Source organism: Labeo rohita, chromosome 24, assembly GCF_022985175.1.
Source record: "Labeo rohita strain BAU-BD-2019 chromosome 24, IGBB_LRoh.1.0, whole genome shotgun sequence".
NCBI lineage: Eukaryota > Metazoa > Chordata > Actinopteri > Cypriniformes > Cyprinidae > Labeo > Labeo rohita.
In genome coordinates, this window is record NC_066892.1 from 13,343,547 (window position 1) to 13,365,150 (window position 21,604).

Consider the following 21,604-nt stretch of genomic DNA (forward strand, 5'->3'; position numbering starts at 1 on the left):
TTGCGGCGTAGATTATGGTTTTGTGCTTGGTGCATGTGGGAATATATTTATGTAGAATAATAAAGTAGATAAACGAAAAAAGCTATGCAAAATGTTGCCATATTTTTTACTTTAAGCCTTAAATCGCTGATCTTTTATTATCACCATGTTATTAAGAGCAGACCTCACATTAAAATTACACAGAGATCAATGTTTGTGAGTCTAGTTGGAGCTCTGCCTGGTCAGTACATCCACATCAAGGATTTTGGCATGAACTTCAATGCAGAGTTGACACATTTTTGCTCACTTTTATAATTAAATCATGAAGCACGGAGGTGATGCTTCTAATGCCACCAGACAAGGCCTTCAGATATACTTTAATGGGACGCCAGACCCTAAGAACACAACAGCATGATGAAGAGTTGCCAGATATTACTGTATTACTGAGACACATTGAGGGCAGCAACTCAGAGCTCTTTGTTCATTTTAATAAAGTACAACTGAGTTCATTAGTGTTCAAAGGAGAAGTTCACTTCCAGAACAACAGTTTACATATAATGTACTCACCCCCTTGTCATCCAAGATGTTCATGTCTTTCTTTCTTCAGTCGTAAAGAAATTAAGTTTTTTAAAGGGAAGCATTTCAGCATTTTTTCTCCATATAATAGTCTGATATGGTGCCCCAACATTAAACTTCCAAAGTGCAGTTTAAATGCGGCTTCAAACAATCCCAAATGCAGTTGTAAATGATCCCAGCTGAGGAACAAGGGTCTTATCTAGCAAACCGATCGGTTATTTTCATAAAAATTATTTTCGGAAAACTCCCATCTCATGTTTTCCCTCAACTTTAAAATCATCCTATATCACTGTTTTACCTTTTTTTGTTAATGGTGTTTGATCTTCTTTGCATGTTCACTTTGCAAAGACTGGATCCTCTGCAGTGAATGGGTGCCGTCGGAATGAAAATCCAATCAACTGATAAAAACGTCACAGAAATCTACAAGTAATCCATAGTCCATCAGTTAACATATAGTGAAGCAAAAAGCTAAAACATACACAAAAGATGAGTTCATTATTTTTAAAATCCACATCGTTTTATACATATTTTGAACTATTGGGGGGGCGCCATTATTTTGATGACGTGCATTTGAGACTGAAAACTACTGCGTGCAACTATAAAAAAATATTTAGGAGCACCATGTGCGACTGACCCGATCAGCATATCTGTGTTTGCGCTGAGGGGAGCTTCAAAGATTTCTATGTGTTTTTACAGCGTTGAGTAATGTATCACAGACATATCTCACAAATGTTTTCATAAACAAAGTGTAGAGAGAGTGTAAATAAGAGATTGATTGTGCAATGTAGAGAGCTTCGTTGATTATAATGGAACTTTGTGAGATCGTGATGAACTAAGATGAGTGACCTCTTTTAATGATTTTTAAGGGAGTTTGTAAATGAGATATTGATTTAATACGACAGTTAAATAAACAAGTTAATATTAAGAACTTACATTGTCTGACTATAACACTATCACCTGATTTTGCTCTATTTCGTCATCAGAAATATATGCTGCACATCTCCATTCAAACACAGCGGTGTTTTGCTTATGAATGGACGTGCATTTTCAATAAAGAATTTCATTAAGAATTTCATAAAGAATTACTTAATTCCTGAATGAATCAATAAATTGAACCGAATCGAATGAATGAATGATTCAGTAATTAAATCAGTGACTTGCCACCACCTACTGGCAGTTTTAGTTTTATTTTTAAAGTATCTTTTCAGTTATTTAAATAATTTAATATTTCTATATTACTATATTTCTATATGCAAGCCACTTTTGTGTTCTTCTGTGCCACCTCTGTACTACAAATTATTTTTGTTAATACTGATTTCATTTCATTGGCAACTTATTCTACTCGTTCTTATTGTGTTGTTTTAACTAGAAATTTTAAAAAGCTTATCAAATATAGTTTTAAAAAATTTGACATAAAAGATGACATACTTTTAATAAAGTTAGAAAAATGCCATTACAATGGTAAAAACAAAATTCGCATTAAGGAGTCAAATATTACCTCATAATAGGAAGGCAAATTTTTGATCAGATTTTTTGATTACTTATTAAAGGTGCTCCTAAAATTTTGACTGTGCTCCTAAATTTAAGTTACAAACCCATCAAGACATTTTAGATTAAAACCATCACTTCTGGTATAAAATACCAGTCTATAATTGATAATAACACTTCCTCCAGTAAAAAAAGTCCATCCCCTGTTGTCCTATTACATTAAAAACAACAGACAACAAGAGAAAAACAATAGAGAAATCAATATGGACCATTGTAATGCTTTTATCAGAAGAGTTTGGACTCTCATTCCGACGGCACCCATTCACTACAGAGGATCCATTTGTGAGCAAGTCATGAAATGCTACATTTCTCCAAACTGTTCTGATGAACAAACAAACTCATTTACATCTTTGATGGCCTGAGGGTGAGTACATCTTTAGCAAGTTTTCATTTTTGGTGATCTTTTCCTTTTAGTGGAAATATGAAATACAAATTGTGTCTTTTATGAACTAAAAGTGTAAGGAAGCAATTTGTAGATCACTTCAAATACAATTTATGATGGCTAAGACTGTATGCTCTGACTAAAAGAGCTTTTCATTTTCATTTTTAACATTTTTGAGAAAGAAGGGAAAGGTTGGCCTTCACACCACATTTTTTTTTACAGCCAAACAGTCTGCTAATGTCTTTTTGTAACTTATATAGTTGTTCAAGTTCACTAATATTTTACTTCAACAACAAATGGTTAATGTCATCAGGTTTCATGCGAATCTACTTTCATTCGCAAGGAGTTTATTGACAATAATGGTCGATAAGGACATATTTCTCACAGAATCGAGTCTTTTCAGTGCTGTAGGCAAGGAGATATACGCAAGTTTCGCAATAGTCGATTGTTCCTCTCCTGATGCCTGTGGAGCTCAGGCACAAAAGCCTTTTCGCCAAATCCAGCTAAATCACCAAGATCTCCTGCGTAGCACATCTCTTCACAATATCAATTTATCCTACATGTCCATTGAAAAATATTGTTTTCATTTTCTACCATTAAGGTCATCAACCGTTGGGTAAAGTTGCAGCTGTACCTGAACAAAATCAAATCAGAAAGCACTGTATAGTGTGTTAAATGCATCAGTAGTGATTTTCTGCGAAACCGCTTCTGTTTCTGAGAATCTGTATTATGAGCTTTATGGAAACACGAAAAGAGCCTTTGAGAGTCTCATCGCTTGTTGACACCGTAACCGCCGGAGCTCCTCAATATTTAAGACCCCGATAATCAGTTATGTGCATATTTTTGCAAAATGATGCATTGTTGAGGAGCAATGATTAGATTAGGAGTCATATCAAGAAGGGTAAAGCACTTGCGGTTATAATCTGATTATGGGTTTGAAATAATTAGTATGCTAATGTTTCTCTTGGCCATTGTGGGTAGAGTGGTGCTCAAAGCTATTATGTGTTTTGTTGGAGTGTGTGCCTAAAAGAGTGTGTGTGTGTGTGAGCCGTGGTCAGGACTAATCAGTAATAGGTGTGTGTGTCTACACGTGGGTGTGTCTAAATCCTTCTATGCTGGCCAAAGAGGTCTTCCGTGCCCGTGAGCCCCTCGGGTAGCTGTGTGCTTTGGAGATAGTGCCGCTGCCCACTATCCAGGGATCCAGGCTCTATCAGACCAGGGCTGTAGGAGGGCCGGAGGGGGAGTGGCGCTGATCCGGTTAGAGCATAGAGGCTGGAAGAGATTTTTAGGCACAGAGGGAAGACTCTCTCCTGATCTCTGTGACCTTCATACTGCTGTTTTGAAGTGGCTAGGACAAAACACAGAGCTCATGGATCTCCAGGAACAGGATTGGACAGGATCAGGTTTACGTAATACAAGAAATCTGCTTTTATAATGATTTTATATAAAGTAAAGGGGAGGAGCTGTACTTTAATTAACTTTTGCACATTACTAGCATTTCCACAGTCTGTGACATTTCCAAAACAAGCAGTTTGTCAGTCTACACAATGTGGTGTGACACAGTCGCAGCCAATCAGAATGGATTAATGTTTATAGAACACTTACAAAAAGCAGGAATTTAGACCAATGAGAATTTACAGTGGGTGGAGCTACCCACCTTGCAACCAATCAGAACATTCTGACAACTAAGTAGCAACACTCAAAAGGCCCGTTCACACCAAGGACGATAACTATAACTATAAAGATAACGTTTTAAAAATCGTTTCAAATAACTTTAAAGAGAATAGCAGAGTTCACACCACATCGATAACGATACAGGGAAACAATATCGTTGGGATCATTTTCAGAGCGATTTTTTTTTACAGCTGATGAACTATAAAACACTGACAGCTAATCAAACTTCATTCAAATTTAAAGAGCTTGCGCATTTGAATTAGCAGCTGACATTGTGGAGAAGCAAATAGACATTGCACAGCAAACAGAAACATAAAATATAAAATTACCTCAGGAATTCAGTGCTAGTTTGGACATTTTTTTGTTTTGCCTCCTTTGAAGTTGCAGTAGAAAGAGTACATATTGTTTTTATTCCACTACATTAACTACGTTAGATATCAGAGAGTTTACTCTAGATTCACTGTTTAGATGTGTTTGAAAGTGCGTGCTGAGGACATCTACTGGTTGAAGTCAAGTAAATGCAACAAAAAGAGACGGTTATCATTCAATGGTGTCAGCGTGGACGCAAATATAGTTATCTTTATAGTTATAGTTACAGTTATCGTTACCGTCTTTGATGTGTACGGGCCTTAACAACCACTCAGGCCTACTTAGAATTTTGTATTTGAATGTCTGTTTTTGTGGTAGCTCTGTTTATTTCTATGGCACCGCTATTGAAGAGTAAGAGTGTGTTCACACGTGTCATGTTTGGTTCGATTAAAACAAACTTTGGTGCAATTGCTCTGTTAGTGCAGTCCCTGGTATGCACCAAATAAGCGGACCGAGACTGCTAAAAGGATGGGTCTCGGTCTGCTTGTAAATGAACTCTGGTGTGGTTCGGATAATATGAACGTAGCATGGACCAAATACTTCTAAACGAACCAAAAACAGAAAGTAATGACAAGATGTGATGCTATGCGACATGATTTCACTGTAAGGTAAGGTGGTGTATCCAAAACAAAATGAGAAAAGGGAAACATGGAGCAACGAGGCCTTTTCCTTTTTGTTTAGAGAATTAGGTGAGTTCTGTCACAAAATATCTACATCATTCAACCCCACCAATCAGGTTGTGAACGTATCACTATGCATTTAGTTTCGGTATCTTTAGGTTCACTGTCAAAAACGCCAGTGTGAATGCTAAACGGACCAGCACCAAATGTATAATTTTTCTTTTCAGTCCAGACCAAATGAGCCAAACGAACCGAACTACAAGTGTGAACACACCCTAATTAGGTGAAGTGGATTTACTTTCTGTTGAGTTAACGGAAGTTATCATGAACAATGACATGTTTGAAGCGGATGTCATAACAAAATGTCAGTAGACCAGGACGTCCGGGACACAACAAACACTGACTACAAAACGCCTATTTTGTTAGTCACATGGTAACTTAAAGGGATAGTTCACCCAAAAATGAAAATTTTGTCTTACTCACCCTTCTGTCATTCCAAACCCATAAGACCTTCGTTCATCTGCGCCGTGGTACTCTCATAAAAATGCGTCTAAGCCTGACACAAAAGAGAAGAAATTGTTAAATAAAGTCGTTATTTTTGTTTTCTTTGCACACAAAAAGTGTTCTCGTAGCTTCATGAAATTACGGTTGAACCACTGATGTCACATGGACATTTTAATGATGTCCTTACTACCTTTCTGGCTCTTAAATGTGGTAGTTGCATTGCTGTCTATGCAAGGTCCGAAAGCTCTTGGATTTCATCAAAAATATCTTAATTTATGTTGGGTGACATGAGGGTAATTAATAACCGAATTTTCATTTTGGGGTGAACTATTCTTTTAACACTTTTCTGTCATTGCTCTTTTTTTTTTTCAAAAGATGGCACTTCAAGGACAAATATGGTATTTTTTGTGTGATTTCTTGCTTTTTATGACTTGGTGCAGCTGGGTAGTTTGAAGCTGGCTGTTACAGGACCTGTTGGAAACATCCTTCGTGTTGTCATGCTAAACAGCACTAATGATGAATAACGATGCACATCTCTGCATGTCCAGCCTCGTACAGGCAGGAAGTGATGAACAAAGACAGTAAGAAACGGAGAGAGAAAATTGGACAAAATAAACAGAACTAAAAACTAAACAGTCAAAGTTGGTTACACCGACGTTAAGACAAGCAGACAAAACAATATCTAAAGAAAAAAGAAAAAAAAAGAGGAAAAAGTGTGAAATCAGGCCAGTGTGTCTCCAGATGCTCAGTAAGAAGGGTTTGTGTGATGATTTGACTTGCAGCCAGTGCCCCCGCCTCACCCAGAGAGATGATCAGCCTCAAGGACAGGAAGAGCGACTACGACTCCACTGGAACCAACGCCAGTTACCATGGAAACAAAGGAGAGCACACTTCCAGAAAAGACACAATGGCAGGTATGTCTAACTTCAGGAGGAGGAGGAAGATCAGAGTTTTATTCTAAGCACTTAACAGCGAGTAAACTAGATGTGCACTTACAGAACTGTAAGTTTTCTGAGTTTTTTATGTAAAATCAATTTTTTTTTAACTTTTTTGCAGAATGTAAAGTTTTACACAAGAATGTGAACTTGATTATTTACAATAATTTGCTTAATATGTACGCTTTTTTTATTAAAATATCCAAAACCCACCAGAACAGTGTTATATATTTTGCTGAAATGTGTACTTGCTAGGGCTGTCAAACGATTATTCGTGATTAATCGCATACAAAATAAGTTTGAGTTTGCCTAATATATGTGTGTGTACTGTGTGTAATTATATATATATATATATATATATATAAACCCATTCATATATATATTTAAGAAATATTCGCAATTATATGTATTTATTATCATTTTTATATAATTTATATTATATATAAATTGAAAAGAATTTGTACATAAATAACATATTTCTCTTAATTATATACATTAATTTGTGTGTATTTATATATACATAATAATTACACACAGTGCACACACATATATTAGGCAAACTCAAACTTTTATTTTGTATGCGATTAATCACGTTTAATCGTTTGACAGCCCTAGGACTTGCCTAGTACAACTCTACGCATCATCAAACTATGCCTTAGTTTCTTTGTTTGTTTTGAATATAATGCAACTACCACATTTAAGACCCAGAAAGGTAGTAAGGACATCATTAAAAATAGCGGCAAAAACTTATATATTGCGCCTTTAAGCAACATAGAGAACACAGTGATTTTATATCTGTGAACTAAAATGCTAAATATCCACTGAAACCATGTTTATATATTTATTTATTTATTTTGTGTGTGTGTGTGTCATAAAAATACACACTGCTGTTCAAAAGTTTGGCATTAGTAAGAATTTTGAATCAAAATTACAGAAAAACAATAAATAGTATAAAATATTATTGCAATTTAAAATTTAAAATTCTATTTTAATATACTTTAAAATATAATTTATTTCTATGATGCAAAGCTAAATTTTCATCATCATTACTCCAGGCTTCAGTGTCACATGATCCTTCAGAAATCATTCTAATATGCTGATTTATTATCAATGTTGAAAACAGTTATGCTCCTTAATATTTTTTAAACCTGTGATACTTTTTTCAGGATTATTTTATAAATAAAAGGTTGAAAAGAACAGCATTTATTCAAAATAAGAATCTTTTCTAACAATATCAGTCTTTATTATTACTTTTTGTCATTTCAACACATCTTTGCTGAATGAAAGTATTAATTTCTTTTAAAGAAAGAAAAAATGCACTAACCGCAAACTTTGACTGGTAGCGTATATTGTTACAAAAGACTTCTATTTTAAATAAATGCTGTTGTTTTTAACGTTTTATTCATCAGAGAAATCCTAAAAAATGTTTCCACTGATAATAAATCAACATATGAGAATGATTTCTGAAGGATCATGTGACACTGAAGACTGGGGTAACGATGCTGAAAATTAAATAGTATATTAAAATAGAAAACCTCTATTTTAAATTGCAATAATATTTCACAATATTACAGTTTTTTCTGTATTTTTAATCAAATATACGCAGCCTTGATGAGCAGAAGATATGTTAAAAAACATTCAAAAATTTTACTGATCCCAAACTTTTGAACAGCAGTGTTGTTCAAAAGATTTGTTTGATATTGTAATGTTATATTTTAATATATGTGAGGGGAAAAAAATACTTTTTGCCGGCAATATGTAAGTGTTAAAGGGCGAAATTTGTTTACGGTCCATCAAGCCTTATCCCGACTCACATTTGGTTGAAATAGAGCCCCGAGTTCCTTGCTACAGCCTTGCCAGAGTATCTTAAAAGGGATAGATTTGTTTCACTGTGAATAAGTACAATTTCCAGAATTTTTCATAGTTGTTTAATGCTTGATTTATTTGAAAAAACATTCTCTGCACATTCACACTCTCGCTTTCATCCCGCAGTTCAAACCTCCTGTGGAACATCCACATTGTTCCGGAACTCGTACGAGACTTCAAATGACGAGATCAAACACAACCAGGTGAGCAATGAAACAGTCTGAGACGACTCGACTAACCAGGGTCAAATAGGGACTGCGGTTTCAAGACTGCATGAGAAATGTGTCTCCAAATGTAGAAATCCTTCCTAAACTTAGACACCATTTACGTTTATACAACTGTTAGGCGGCCACGTTGGAATTAGCGTCATTAGCGTGTGTTTTCAACACAAGGCAGCTGTCTATCTACCAATCCAGAACTGTGTTGGCAAACAAAAGGCTGAAGAGCTATTCGATCTTGCGTAGACCTGTCAGATGTTGTTTATTTGACTTTGGGAGCCATCGTGCTATGCTAATGAATTGCAACTATATGCTTCCAAGTATTTTTTTGGCCATATAGAGCATATATTACTTCTACTTGACAAGGTTGATCATGGTAAATTTTCAGATTTTATATGGATAAAGTTTGCCAGATGTCCCTGGCACACTTCCGAACCGCGCCGTATGTTGAGTCAGTCGACAGCAATGCTTTCCCAGACGAGCAGCTGCGAAGAGGCTGGGTACTGATAAGCCTGGCTTCCACATGGATCTTTCCTTTCTGTAGCTGGAGAGCATTCAGCTCTGAATCTTTTTCGATTAGTAACATCTCATTTTCTGCTTCGAATCTCTCTGTTATCAAAAAGCAGCTCTGAATGGACAGTAGAAGTGAATTTAAAGGGTTACATCGCTCAGAATGAACATTTTGTGATCATTGAGTCACCTCATGATGTAGTAAACTCGCTCACTTTCATGAAGCACAAAAGGAGATGTTAGGCAGAATGTTATATTATCTCACAGTATGTCTGCATATGAAAATATTCCCTGTGTGTTTTCATACAATATTAAAGGGGTCATGAAATTTTCAGATTTTTGTACTGCTTCTCAAGGTTAGCTTATAAAGTTTGCAATGTTTTTTTAGCATTCAGCACAACACCAACAGCATATTCAGAATAATTTACCAAACAGTCAGTTGTCAAATGAGAACAAACGAAAGCTTTGTCTTTCAGTTGCTCAGGCATGTCATTAAAAATAAACTTCAGCCATGCATTTCTAATGCTCTGATCTTTAGGAAGACTATGCAAGGTTTTATGCAAGCAGTATTGTTTTTCTGATTCATGGACAGATTATGGACAGTTGTTCAGAACACACCTCTTTAAATGCGTCAGATGAAAAGAAATTAAGGTTGTTGAGGAAAATGTTCCAGGATTTTTCTTCATATAGTGGACTTTAATGGGGAGCAATGGGTTGAGGGTCCAAATTGCATTTTCAATGCAGCTTCAAAGGCCTCTACACAATCCCAGCCAAAGAATAAGTGTCAAATCTAGCGAAACGATTGGTCATTTAAAAAAATAAATAAATAAATAAATACATAAATAAAAATAATAATACAATTTTAAAAAAAAGTACATAAATTTAAAATCAGTGATAATTTCGCTAGTTAAGACTCTTATTCCTCAGCTGGGAGTCCTTTGAAGCTGCACTAAAACTGCAATATGGACCTTCAACCTGCTGACCCCCATTGAAGTCCACTATATATTTTCCTCAAAAACCTGAATTTCTTTTCAACTGAAGAAAGTCATGAACATCTTGGATGACATGGGGGTGAGTAAATTGTCAGGAAATTTTATTTCTGAAGTGAACTAATCTATTTAGGAGAATTACGACATCACAATTTTTCCCAATTTCAAATCTGAGCATTTCAGAGGGGTACAAAAGAGTAGTTAATTTTTTTAACTGGTAAGTTTATGTTTATTATTGAAGAGTAACCTCTTGTATGTGTAAATATCAAGCACATTTTGATTCATTTCATGGCTGTATGACAGCATTTTAGGGCCACATTAAAAAAAAAAAAATCTAAAATTACGAGATCAAGGCTGAAATATTTTGAGAGTCTGCTTTCTCAGGTTTGACTCCAGCATATTGCATAAATGCAAAAAAGACTAATAGGCCATATGCCTAACAATAAATATTCAATAACATGTGTCCAGGTGTACATTTCATTTGTACCAACTAACATTTTGAAAATACGAACATTTTCATGAATTCAAAAATTTACATCAGAACGGCTTTACGAACAATTTCCACAAAAATTCGATCTGCTCCCGTTTCATGAACGAGGCCCATTGTTTGTATTTTGCTATAAAAGTGACAGATTTTGAAAGCTGAGACTTTGGAATATCTCCCGGTGATCCCAATCCAGGACATTTGTATGCGCAATAGGCTAGAATATACTCTATTGTATCTCACAATTCTGAGAAAAAAAAGTCAGAATTGCAAGACATAAACTCAAAATTGCGAGACAAAAGTCAGAATTGCAAGTTTATATCTTGCAGTTCTAACTTTATAACATTCAATTGCCAGTTATTAAGTCAAAATTGTGAGATATAAACGTCATTTATTCTCCTCAAAATTGCATTTTATAACTCACAATTGCAAGTTTATATCTCACAATTCTGAGAAAAAAGTCAGAATTGCACAAAAAAAGTCAGAATTGCGAGTTTATATCTTGCAGTTCTGACTTTATAACGTTCAATTGCTAGGTAAGTAAAAATTGTAATATAAACATAATTTTTCCCCCTCAAAATTGGAATTATAACTCACAATTGCAAGTTTATATCTTACAATTCTGAGAAAAAAGTCAGAATTGCAATATATAAACTCAAAATTGCAAGACAAAAGTCAGAATTGTTTATATTTTGCAATGCTGACTTTATAACATTCAGTTGTCAATTATTAAGTCAAAATTGTGAGATATAAACGTCATTTATTCCCCTCAAAATTGGATTTTATACCTCACAATTGCAAGTTTATCTCTCAATTCTGAGAAAAAAGTCAGAATTGCATGAAAAAAGTTAGAATTGCAAGATATAAACTCCAAATTGCGAGACAAAAGTCAGAATTGCGAGTTTATATCTCGTTGTTCTGACTTTATAACGTTTAATTGCCAGTTATTAAGTCATATTTGTGAGATATAAAAAAAATTTCCCCTCAAAATTGGATTTTATAGTCTCACAAGTCTGTGCAATCAGAATTGCACAAATAAAGTCAGAATTGCAAGATATAAACTCAAAATTGCGAGACAAAAGTCAGAATTGTTTATATCTCACAACGCTGACTTTCTAACATTCAGTTTCCAGTTATTAAGTCAAAATTGTGAGATATAAACAATTTTTTCCCCTCAGAATTGGATTTTATAATTCATAATTGCAAGTTTATATCTCACAATTCTGAGAAAAAAGTCAGAATTGCACGAAAAGTCAGAATTGCAATATATAAACTCAAAATTGCTAGACAATTAGAAAATTGCGAGTTTTTGTGTTTGTGAGGCATAACATTTATTGTTAATATCAAAATTGTCAAAAAATGTACAACGGAGTACCGTGCCATCCTTATTGTTGAGCCTTGTGCAATATAAAAAGCACATCAGCTCTAAATCAACATATTTGGAAGCACAACAGCTGCCTTTTCCTCCCAAATATGATGTGTGAGACACTGGACATTTCTGTTAATCAACTTCACTCACAAATCCTTCTTTCACCTCAGATCCCAGTGCCGCCCGCACCCCAGGAGCCCCCGCGCAAGGACTACGAGGCGTACCCAATCTATCAAAACTCCACTAGGAACTTTGAAGAGCCATTTTTTGAGGATCAGGTCCATCGCCCCCCTCCCGCCACCGATCTGAATATGCACCTGGGACTCAAGTCCACCGGGAATTACGTGGACTTCTACTCTGCCGCCCGGCCCTATAGCGAACTCAACTACGAAACGAGTCACTACCCCGCGTCCCCCGACTCCTGGGTTTAGGACTTCGAGCACGTAGAGGCCGGGAAACTGCATGTGCATGCATATCACAAAACATTTTTCAGCGAGTTTTGTTCGTCTAAGCTAGTTCCATGGCGAATATGAGGGGAGTTGAGCAAAAGAAAAAAAAAAAAGGAAAGCGAGAGAAAAGAAGACCTTGACAGAGAGAGAAAGAATGCGTGTGAGATGAGAAAGAGCACATACTTTAAAGAGAAGCGAAAGCTTAACCTTTGGAGTAGAAAGTGGGTTTGTATTGAAAGGTATTTGAAAAGTGTAGAGGGGAAAAAAAAGAAATATAGCAGAGGAAGGCGAGGTATGTAAGCACAAGAAAATGAAGTTTGTATAACGAGCTACGGGAACAGCTTTTCACCATTTTCGAAACTTTCTTTTCATTCATTTGGCGTTGACTCAAAAGCTTTTTTTATTTGATCTTTTTTAATTTAATGTAAAGTATTTGGTGTACATTAAAGAGATGCATTACACAAGTGCATTGTGTAAATTACACAGCCACTCTGTTCTCCCCATGGCTTTGGGTATTTGTTTTACAGTACAAGAAAAAGACAAAAAAAAAAAAAAAAAAAATTTCTCGGAGAGATGTGTTAACCTTCAGTGTCCCTTCCCTAAAATTACGTTCGAAGAGCAAGGATGTAAATGCCAGTATCGTTCAATGAAAATGTGAATATGTTTGTGGCAACTAAAACAAAACAGATGAAGACCGGAGCATCATTCCACTCTCCTCTCCTCGTCAATGAAGTGCTTTCTCACTGCCTACGAAAATAGATGTAGATTTTTGACATAGATTCTTTTTTCAATTCACTTTTTTTTTCTTGATGACTCAGTGTGGAATAAAAATAAAAATGCGGCTATTTATCATCCATATTTGCAGGAAAACTGTCTGTTTTAGACCCTGATCTCAGTTTTCTCTGCTGACTGACTGTGCCAAATTTTCAAATCTCTTCTGAATCAGCACTTGAGACATTTTTAAGTTTTTCAGTTCAATTTGTACTTGCGTTTTTTGTTCATAAGTGTGTTTTACCGGAATTAAGCGACATCTTAGAAAACTACCAGGAGGGCGAAACTTAACTTTGCAAGCTTAATTCCCTCCAAAGATGTACAAAAAAAACCCTGTCTCTCAATGTTAGTTGAGTGTGTGCTGTATGTTGATCAGTGTTTGCTATGAGAGGCTTTGTTTCTGACAGGTGGCTTCTTCTGTTTGACTTGACCAGAGATGATGAACTGCTACACTGAGATGTTAATAGAGAATGATAAATATATAAATATGAATATAAATATAGATCTATATAATTTTTATGTGCTGATGTCAGTGTCACTGAAAGCAACAAACCAGAAAAGACTTGTACAAAAAAAAAGAAAACCGATTCTGTTTACCTTCATGTTCTGATTCCAACAGAGAAAAGAGAAAATGAAACTTGAAATGTTGACCTGGTCCCAGTTGTGTTGTTACCAAGCTACTAAAATAATCACGCTGGATTTGGATGATGTTCTGATGTCAGGACAATAAATTACTCTTTGCGATTTGGAGATGTTTTCTTATGTCCACTAGACTTCACACAAATTCATTTTCACACCTGAACAATTCTGCATTCAAACCAGTTACACCAGTATTACTGTTGTTGGACACTAGGTGGTGCTATCGGGTAAGTTCTGCTACACACTAACTTGGTTTTGATTCTAAACTCTAAACTGGAAAATTAAACTGAAATTAGTTCAACCACATTGTACACCATACAGAAAAAAAAAATTAGTCACAATATACGTGATTACGAGAAAGTATTATCCTACTTGTATATGACTTCCTTCTTTCAGTCGAATAAAATTGGAGATATATTGAAAAATGTCCTGGCTCTTCCAAGCTTTATAATGGTAGTGAATGGGTGCTGAGATTTTGAAGTCAAAAAAGTGCATCCATCCATCATAAAAAGTGCTCCACACGTGGGAGTTAAAGAAGAAGTTCACTTCCAAAACAAAAATTAACAGATAATGTATTCACCCCCTTGTCATCCAAGATGTTTATGACTTTCTTTCTTCAGTCGTAAAGAAATTATGTTTTTTTTAAGGAAAACATTTCAGGATTTTTCTCCAGTGGACTTCAATGGTGCCCCTGAGTTTGAACTTCTAAAATGCAGTTTAAATGCAGCTTCAAAGGGCTCTAAATGATCCCAGCCAAGGAAGGAGGGTTATATCTAGCAATACGATTGGTTATTTTCAAAACAAATTACAAGTTCTATACTTTTTAACCTCAAACGCTTGCCTTGTCTAGGTCTGGCTGAACTCAGTTTTTTTTCTGGTTCAAGACAGTTAGGGTGTTTCGTAAAACTCCCATCTCATTTTCTCCTTCAACTTTAAAATCGTCCTACATCACTGCAGAAGTACCGACCCAGTGTTTGCAAACTGAACACGCGAAGAAGATCAAACACCCTTTACAAAAGATAAAACAGCGATGTAGGACGATTTTTTTCACTTGCTCTTAAAATACTCCATTTCTGGTCACACAGATAAAAGTAGTACATCTTTCAAATTTGTAAAGACTTTACATTTAAGTGTGTGCACTCAGAATAACAACAAAACGTTGCGCTCTTGTAAAATAATGAAAGCAAACAGGATGCGCTTTCTGCCATCTCTGTGAACTTGAGTGCGAAACTTCAAAACTTCAAAAAAAATGTCTATAGACTGCAAAATGTCTATTTTCAAATGAACCAGTTTAAATGAAAAACAAAAAGCACTTGATCGCTTATTGGGCTTTGTAGGCAATTAAAGGCTCATTATTATGATTAATATGGTTTAATAATAAACACGCTACTAATAGTCGACTAATGCTTAATGAACGACTACTAGTCGACCAGAAAAATCTTTAGTCGAGAGCAGCCATATTTACTGCAAAGGAAAACCAATCTCCTCTATGACAGTTAGCAGAAGCTAGAGATTACAGTTTATAAAGTTTTAAATAAGTATATTCACTTCAGAAGACATTTATTAACCTCCTGTAGCCATGTGGAGTACTTTTTTATGATGGATGGATGCACTTTAATTTACTTTAAAATATCAACAGCCATTCACTAATATAAAGCTTGGATGAGTCAGGACATTTTTTAATATAACTCCGACCGTATTCGTCTGAAAGAAGAAAGACATATACACCTAGGATGGCTTGAGGGTGAGTACATTTTGGGTGAACTATCCCTTTAAACGAGTAAAAAAATTCTGTAATTCTGTACTTTAAGTTAATGGTTTTATGTGTTTTATATATTCATAATAGCACTGTATGTCTTTATTACAATGGAGACTCACCGAGTAGGATTACAAAGAACCTTTGGCCGGATACCTGCAATTCCTTTTATTGATCCACTCCTCCACCACTTCCAACTGGGTGTGGTAAAAGGCCTTTATTAACCTCCCATAGCTGTGTGGAGTACTTTTTATAATGGATGGATACAGTTTATTGGACTTCAAAATCTCAACACCCATTCACTTCCATTATAAACCTTGGAAAAGCCAGAACATTTTTTAATATAACTCAGATTGTATTCGTCTGAAAGCAGAAAATCATATACACCTAGGATGGCTTGAGGGTGAGTGAATCATGGGTTAATGATCATGTTTGGGTGAAATATCCCTTTAAACCCGTAAAAAATTCTGCATGTAGAAAGCCTAAATCCACTTTAAGTTAATGGTTTTATGTATTTTATATATTCATAATAGCATTGTATATGTCTTTTAAACATTTGGAGACTCACCAAGTAGGATTACATAGAACCTTTGGCCGGATACTCACAATTCCTTTTATTGATCTGCTTCCCCACCACTTCCAGCCGGGTGCGGTATTGTCAGATCCGCAGCCATCTGAATGTTCCATCACCGTGATGAAAGAGACTACGGAGCGTTCCCTAGGAAACAGGAAAACAGAAGCAAAAGATGCTGGCTTTGAATCCTTCCCATAATCCATAGCTCAGCGGAGAGCACAGTTTCAGAGCATTACATCCCCAGCAGGCTTTGCATGATGTACAACAGGGGTCTCTTGCGCCGATTTAGGCTACCCAACAATTCGCACATGGGCACAGAGACGTGAAGAGTGGGCCCGTAACTGTTATTACCTGTAGTGGGAGAGGAAATAAATAAGCACACAGGATGGATTCTCTTCTTGGAGAAGGAGGATGTGGTGGCTCATGCCTGGCGAGGCATTATGGGGATTAAGTAACAGCCACCTTAAATTTAGCCCTTTGAGACGGACTCTATCTGCTCATTTCCTGTCAGTATGAGTATTGTCATTATTTTCTCTCCTTTCAGGGACAGAGTTTCACCATCCAGCATAGAAGAGAGCAGGAGAGACAGAAATGAGATGCGTGTTTTGGTCTGTGGCACAAGAATGAGGGTCCTGATGGCCATGGCAATGTGAGGGAATTTTAAAATGGATTCGGGAGTAAAAGTCAGGGAAAAGCCACCGATCTTTCTAGTTTTGCTCTGCTCCATAATATTGCATCAGCGAGATATAGTGTAAAGAGATATAGAGTAAAACTTGCCCTCGAGCTATCGTGATAACATCAGCCTGTCCGCTGAGGGTCTTATTGGAAACATTTGTACACTAGTAAGAGTCCTTGTTGAAATCTATTTTTTAAAAGTTTTTTTTTTTGCCTGACATACAACTGGAAATCTACCTCAGCGATCTCTAATAAAATGATTTGTATAAGCACATACTCATAAAATGATGGAAAGGTCAGGGGAAAGACATTGAAATGCATTCACGTATGTCCTAAAGGCTGGGTTAGAGATCGACCGATATATCGATTTACCGATATTTAAGCATTTTACCATAATCGGTTATCGGTTTTGTAATATCGGATTCACCGATAAATGCCGCCATCTTATGGGTGCTTTGAGAATTGTGCGCATGATCATCAGGCACCTGAGGGGAGACGAGACAACAATAAAGGCGTGCATAGGTAAAGCACACCTACTTGCTTTGCTGTAATTAGTAAACTTAATTTAACATAACAGTCATTAATACACATATTAGGTGTGTTAACTAAATCCCTGGTGAAAAACCAGCATATGCTGGTAGGTATGTTTTGATGCTGGTTTAAGCTGGTCCTTTGCTGGTTTTTGCTGGTCCTTAGCTGGTTTATGATGGTCCTTTGCTGGTTTATACTGGTCCTTGACCAGCAACATGACCAGCATAAACCAGCAAAGGACCAGCTAAAACCAGCATCAAAACATACCTACCAGCATATGCTGTTTTTTTCACCAGGGATGCCTGATATGTAGTTACTTTATGCAGCTTGGTTTTAAGAAATAGAGACAAACTCACCGAGAAAGATAATCCAAGTCCTGTCCCAATAAATAGGTCTATGTAACTTTGCCTGAATTAAATAATATACAGCCATGAATGCGCACATGTTGGAAATGAAAGCGCTGATTTTAATTCTCTCTGTTGTCTATACGCTCATCATTAGTCTCGTGAAATCTGTTTCATTTTGCTGTTCACTCACCGTGTTGTTCACTCCAGCACAGCCACCACATGTAACTTTTAACAAGATTCACTTGTTTAAAACACCCTAAATTATATTAACATTTATTATATAACCATTATTTCGTCAATACACATTTAAATAAATACAACTCTATGGAAATTAATTATTATCTCCACGACCGATTTGGCTATAGTTCTGTGTAAATGCATAGATAAACAGTGCTTTGTCAGCACGCATTTCACAATCTACAAGAACATTAGTAATTCTGATATACCAGTTGAAAAAATGCAATAAAATACAATGTTGTTTGTTATATTCCAATATGTTCTTCACTCTTTAGCCTATTAAACAGCTTATAAACCTGCTAAAACTGTGGCTTAAAATGAAGATGACTCCTGACCTTTATTTATTTTCTCCATTTGAAAACATTAGACATTCTACATTTATTTTGCTTATTAGTGTTGCAGCTGATGCGATTTATAAATAAAATGTTTTTATTGTAATATGAAGATTAAATTTAACATGAAAGACTGCTAATATTCAACACTTGTTTTAAGATGACTGAAAGGAGGAAAAACCAAAGTGAAGTATGAACTTCACTCAGTCATTTATTTAATTTATAACAGTAAATATATATCGGTTATGCATATCGGTTATTGGACACATAAACATGCAAATAATTGGTATCGGTATAGGTTATAAAAAATCTATATCGGTCGATCACTAATCTGGGTTCAGTAAGATTTTTGATGTTTTTGAAATGAGACGCTTATGCTCACCAAGACTACATTTATTTGACAAATGTTATTAAAAATTAAGTAAAAACAGCAAGATTTTGTGAAAAAACAGTGAAATATTATTACAAAGCAAAACAGCTGTTTTCTATTTGAATATATTTTAAAATGTACTTTATTCCTGTGATGCAAAGGTGAATTTTTAGCATCATTACTCCAGTCTTCAGTGTCACATGATCCTTCAGAAATCATTCTAATATGCTGATTTGGTGCACAAGAAACATTTACTATTGTTATGAATTGCGCAAATAGTTGTGCTGCTTAAATTTTTTGTGGAAACCCTGCCAATTTCTTTTTTAGGAGTCTTTTATGAATAGAAAGTTCAAAAGAATAGCATTTTTCTGTCACTTTTGATTAATTAGGGGTTCACACACATAGCGCTAAAACCCTACTGTAATTGTTAGAATGATCATGGATCAGCGATCTCCACATAAAACTGATTGTGCAGACCAAACCGTGAGTCGTAGAGACTTGAAACTTGGAGGGATGGTAGTATTCACACTGCCTACAACGTCACCACGGCTCGCCCCAATCGGCCTGACGGCCTTTTCAAACAAAAGTATGAAATCGCTCATAACTCCTAAACCATCAGTGGCAGGTTCAAAATTATCAGGTATTTTGCTTTTTTTGAAAAACCTACTTTTGCAAACTAGTCCTAGGTTTTTTGCCCGATCGGAACCAAACCAAGGTTAACAGAGGCTGATCAGAACGAAACTTAGTGGGCCTGTTTGACTCATGGCCCCAAAGGTCTGAGAGAAATTTGAAAAAAATCGGCCACTTGGGGCGATATTACATTTTTCAAGGCTGTAAATGTTTGTATGTTGCATGGATTTTCACACATATGCATGATATTCATATCATAAGACAGAACTCCTCATTCCAGACAACTTTCCCTCTAGAACCACTGCTGTCAATCAAGTTGTTAAATGACTGAGATGTAAAAAGCTACTTTTGTGAACTAGTCCTAGGTTTCTCACTCAGTCTGGAAAAAACTACTGCAGTGCAATTCTCTGGACTTTCTAGACCAATTATTGTCAAAAAAAAAAAAAAAAAAAGAAAAAGAAAGAAACTGAAATTTACCCTTTGGGAAGCTATAACAGGGACGTATAGAAATGGGGCCTGTCCAAGTTTACCCAAAATCCTCTAAAGCTTAAAGGAAAACTCAAAACTTCAGGAAACCTAGTGAGAATGTGCAACAGGTGATTCTAAACGAGCAAGCAAAGTTTTAAGGGGATCAGACCACAGCTGGCCCTATAACATGTGTCTTTTTCCATATGTGTTTAAATGACTTAAAGCACTTGAACACTTGAATCGCTGCTTTGCAGCTATATTTTAATGTGTCCCTGTTGAAAAAAATGTATTGATTTATTCCAAAATTTTACTGACCCCTTTGAACAGTGGTGTATAATGGCAGAAGAAATACTGTATGTAGTAAACTCTTAAAAATAGAGGTTCTTTATTAGCATCTGGAACCTATACTTTTAAGAGAGTATTATGTATTGTGCAACACATGCATGTGTGCTTATTTTCAGGACTCTCACTGACAAACAAAATCCTGCTGGAAGAAAATATAGATTTTTTGGCTTCAGTCTTGCATATCATAAAACAAAAGTCTCTTCATCTTGAGTGCATGATTAGATTTGTGAGTCTAGACTTACAAACATTTTAAGTCAATAATGTTAAGTTAGATTAACATTATTTGGAGACTTAAATTCTGGGATGTGGTAGTCTGAGTGTTGGCAATTGTAGACTACTTGTCTCAGTAACCTGTAAATGTTTCTGACTCACAGGTTTAAAGATTTCAATGCAACGCTCAGTGTCAGACCCTCGCTGTCTCATCCCCTCGGCTCTGTGAAGTTGTAAAATTAAATTCAGAGGGTGTGCAGAATAGCTCTATTTCCCCTGAACCCATGCAATGATTAAGTGTTCAATATGTACCAAAGTTTCATTTTCAGTATGTGCCGCCTCACACTGTGGGATTATAATCTAATGTGGCATGAAAATAGGTCTTCATTTGAACAATGCGATTCATTTCACACCGGGGCAAATACGACAAGAGCTCAAAACCCATCTCTCTTCCATACTGTTGACACATCCGTGAATTAGAGTCCAAAATGTAGATTTGGCACAAAATCAATTTCCATGTGGACAAAAGTTAAACAAAAGGATCATCAGCCCACTGCAGATGAAATTATTCATGAAGGGAAAATGAATTTTCGTCAGGATTCATTCTGGAGTCTGAACAGACTGAACAGGGTTGTTAGTTTAATAGGCATCCGTGAATGTCAGACGCTACATTTTTGTGCCAGACCTGATTAAATCAGTATTATTTCCCTCCAAAATGACCAATAGTTTCTTTTTCATGTATAAGAAAATATGAAGAAGAGTTCAGGTCATCCCCAAAAAGTCTACTATTATGATAATAAAGTGTTTTTTTTTGCATTGTAACACCATTTTTAAGCTAATTCTACTCAAACTCATTAATGTAATGTAAAATACAGTCTCAATCTAATAACATGAAATTAAAATGATTTTTATTATGATTTCTGTAATAGTCGCATGTAATAGCTTTGATGTATTGCAGTAAAACAGCTGTACACTGTCAAATTTTTGTAAATTCTAAATAAAACTTTAAAAATTATTATAGTACATTTTACAAGGAAATACTATTTCAGTTTTTCTACTTTAAAAATTGTAGCTTTAATTTAATGTCTTGACATTTCTGTGTAATTATTTTTGAAATTTACTAGCAATTTCTAATTGAAAATTGCTTCTACATTATTTTTTTTTTCAGTGTATTTGCAATTTTCACATGAAAAATGTAAATAGAATAATTAAAAAATAAATGCACTTTAACAAATGCTAAAATTATA

At 35.5% G+C, this 21,604-nt stretch overlaps 1 protein-coding gene across 1 annotated transcript in view; it reads left to right on the plus strand.

The window, feature by feature from the left end:
• The window catches only part of ctnnd2a (catenin (cadherin-associated protein), delta 2a), a 394,266-nt gene extending 380,279 nt beyond the window's left edge, over positions 1-13,987 (plus strand). The window contains 3 exon segments of the mRNA XM_051098760.1: positions 6,435-6,566; positions 8,580-8,656; positions 12,194-13,987. Coding sequence (XP_050954717.1) covers positions 6,435-6,566; positions 8,580-8,656; positions 12,194-12,454 — 470 coding nt within the window. The 3' untranslated portion in view covers positions 12,455-13,987.
• Positions 13,988-21,604: the final 7,617 nt, after the last annotated feature.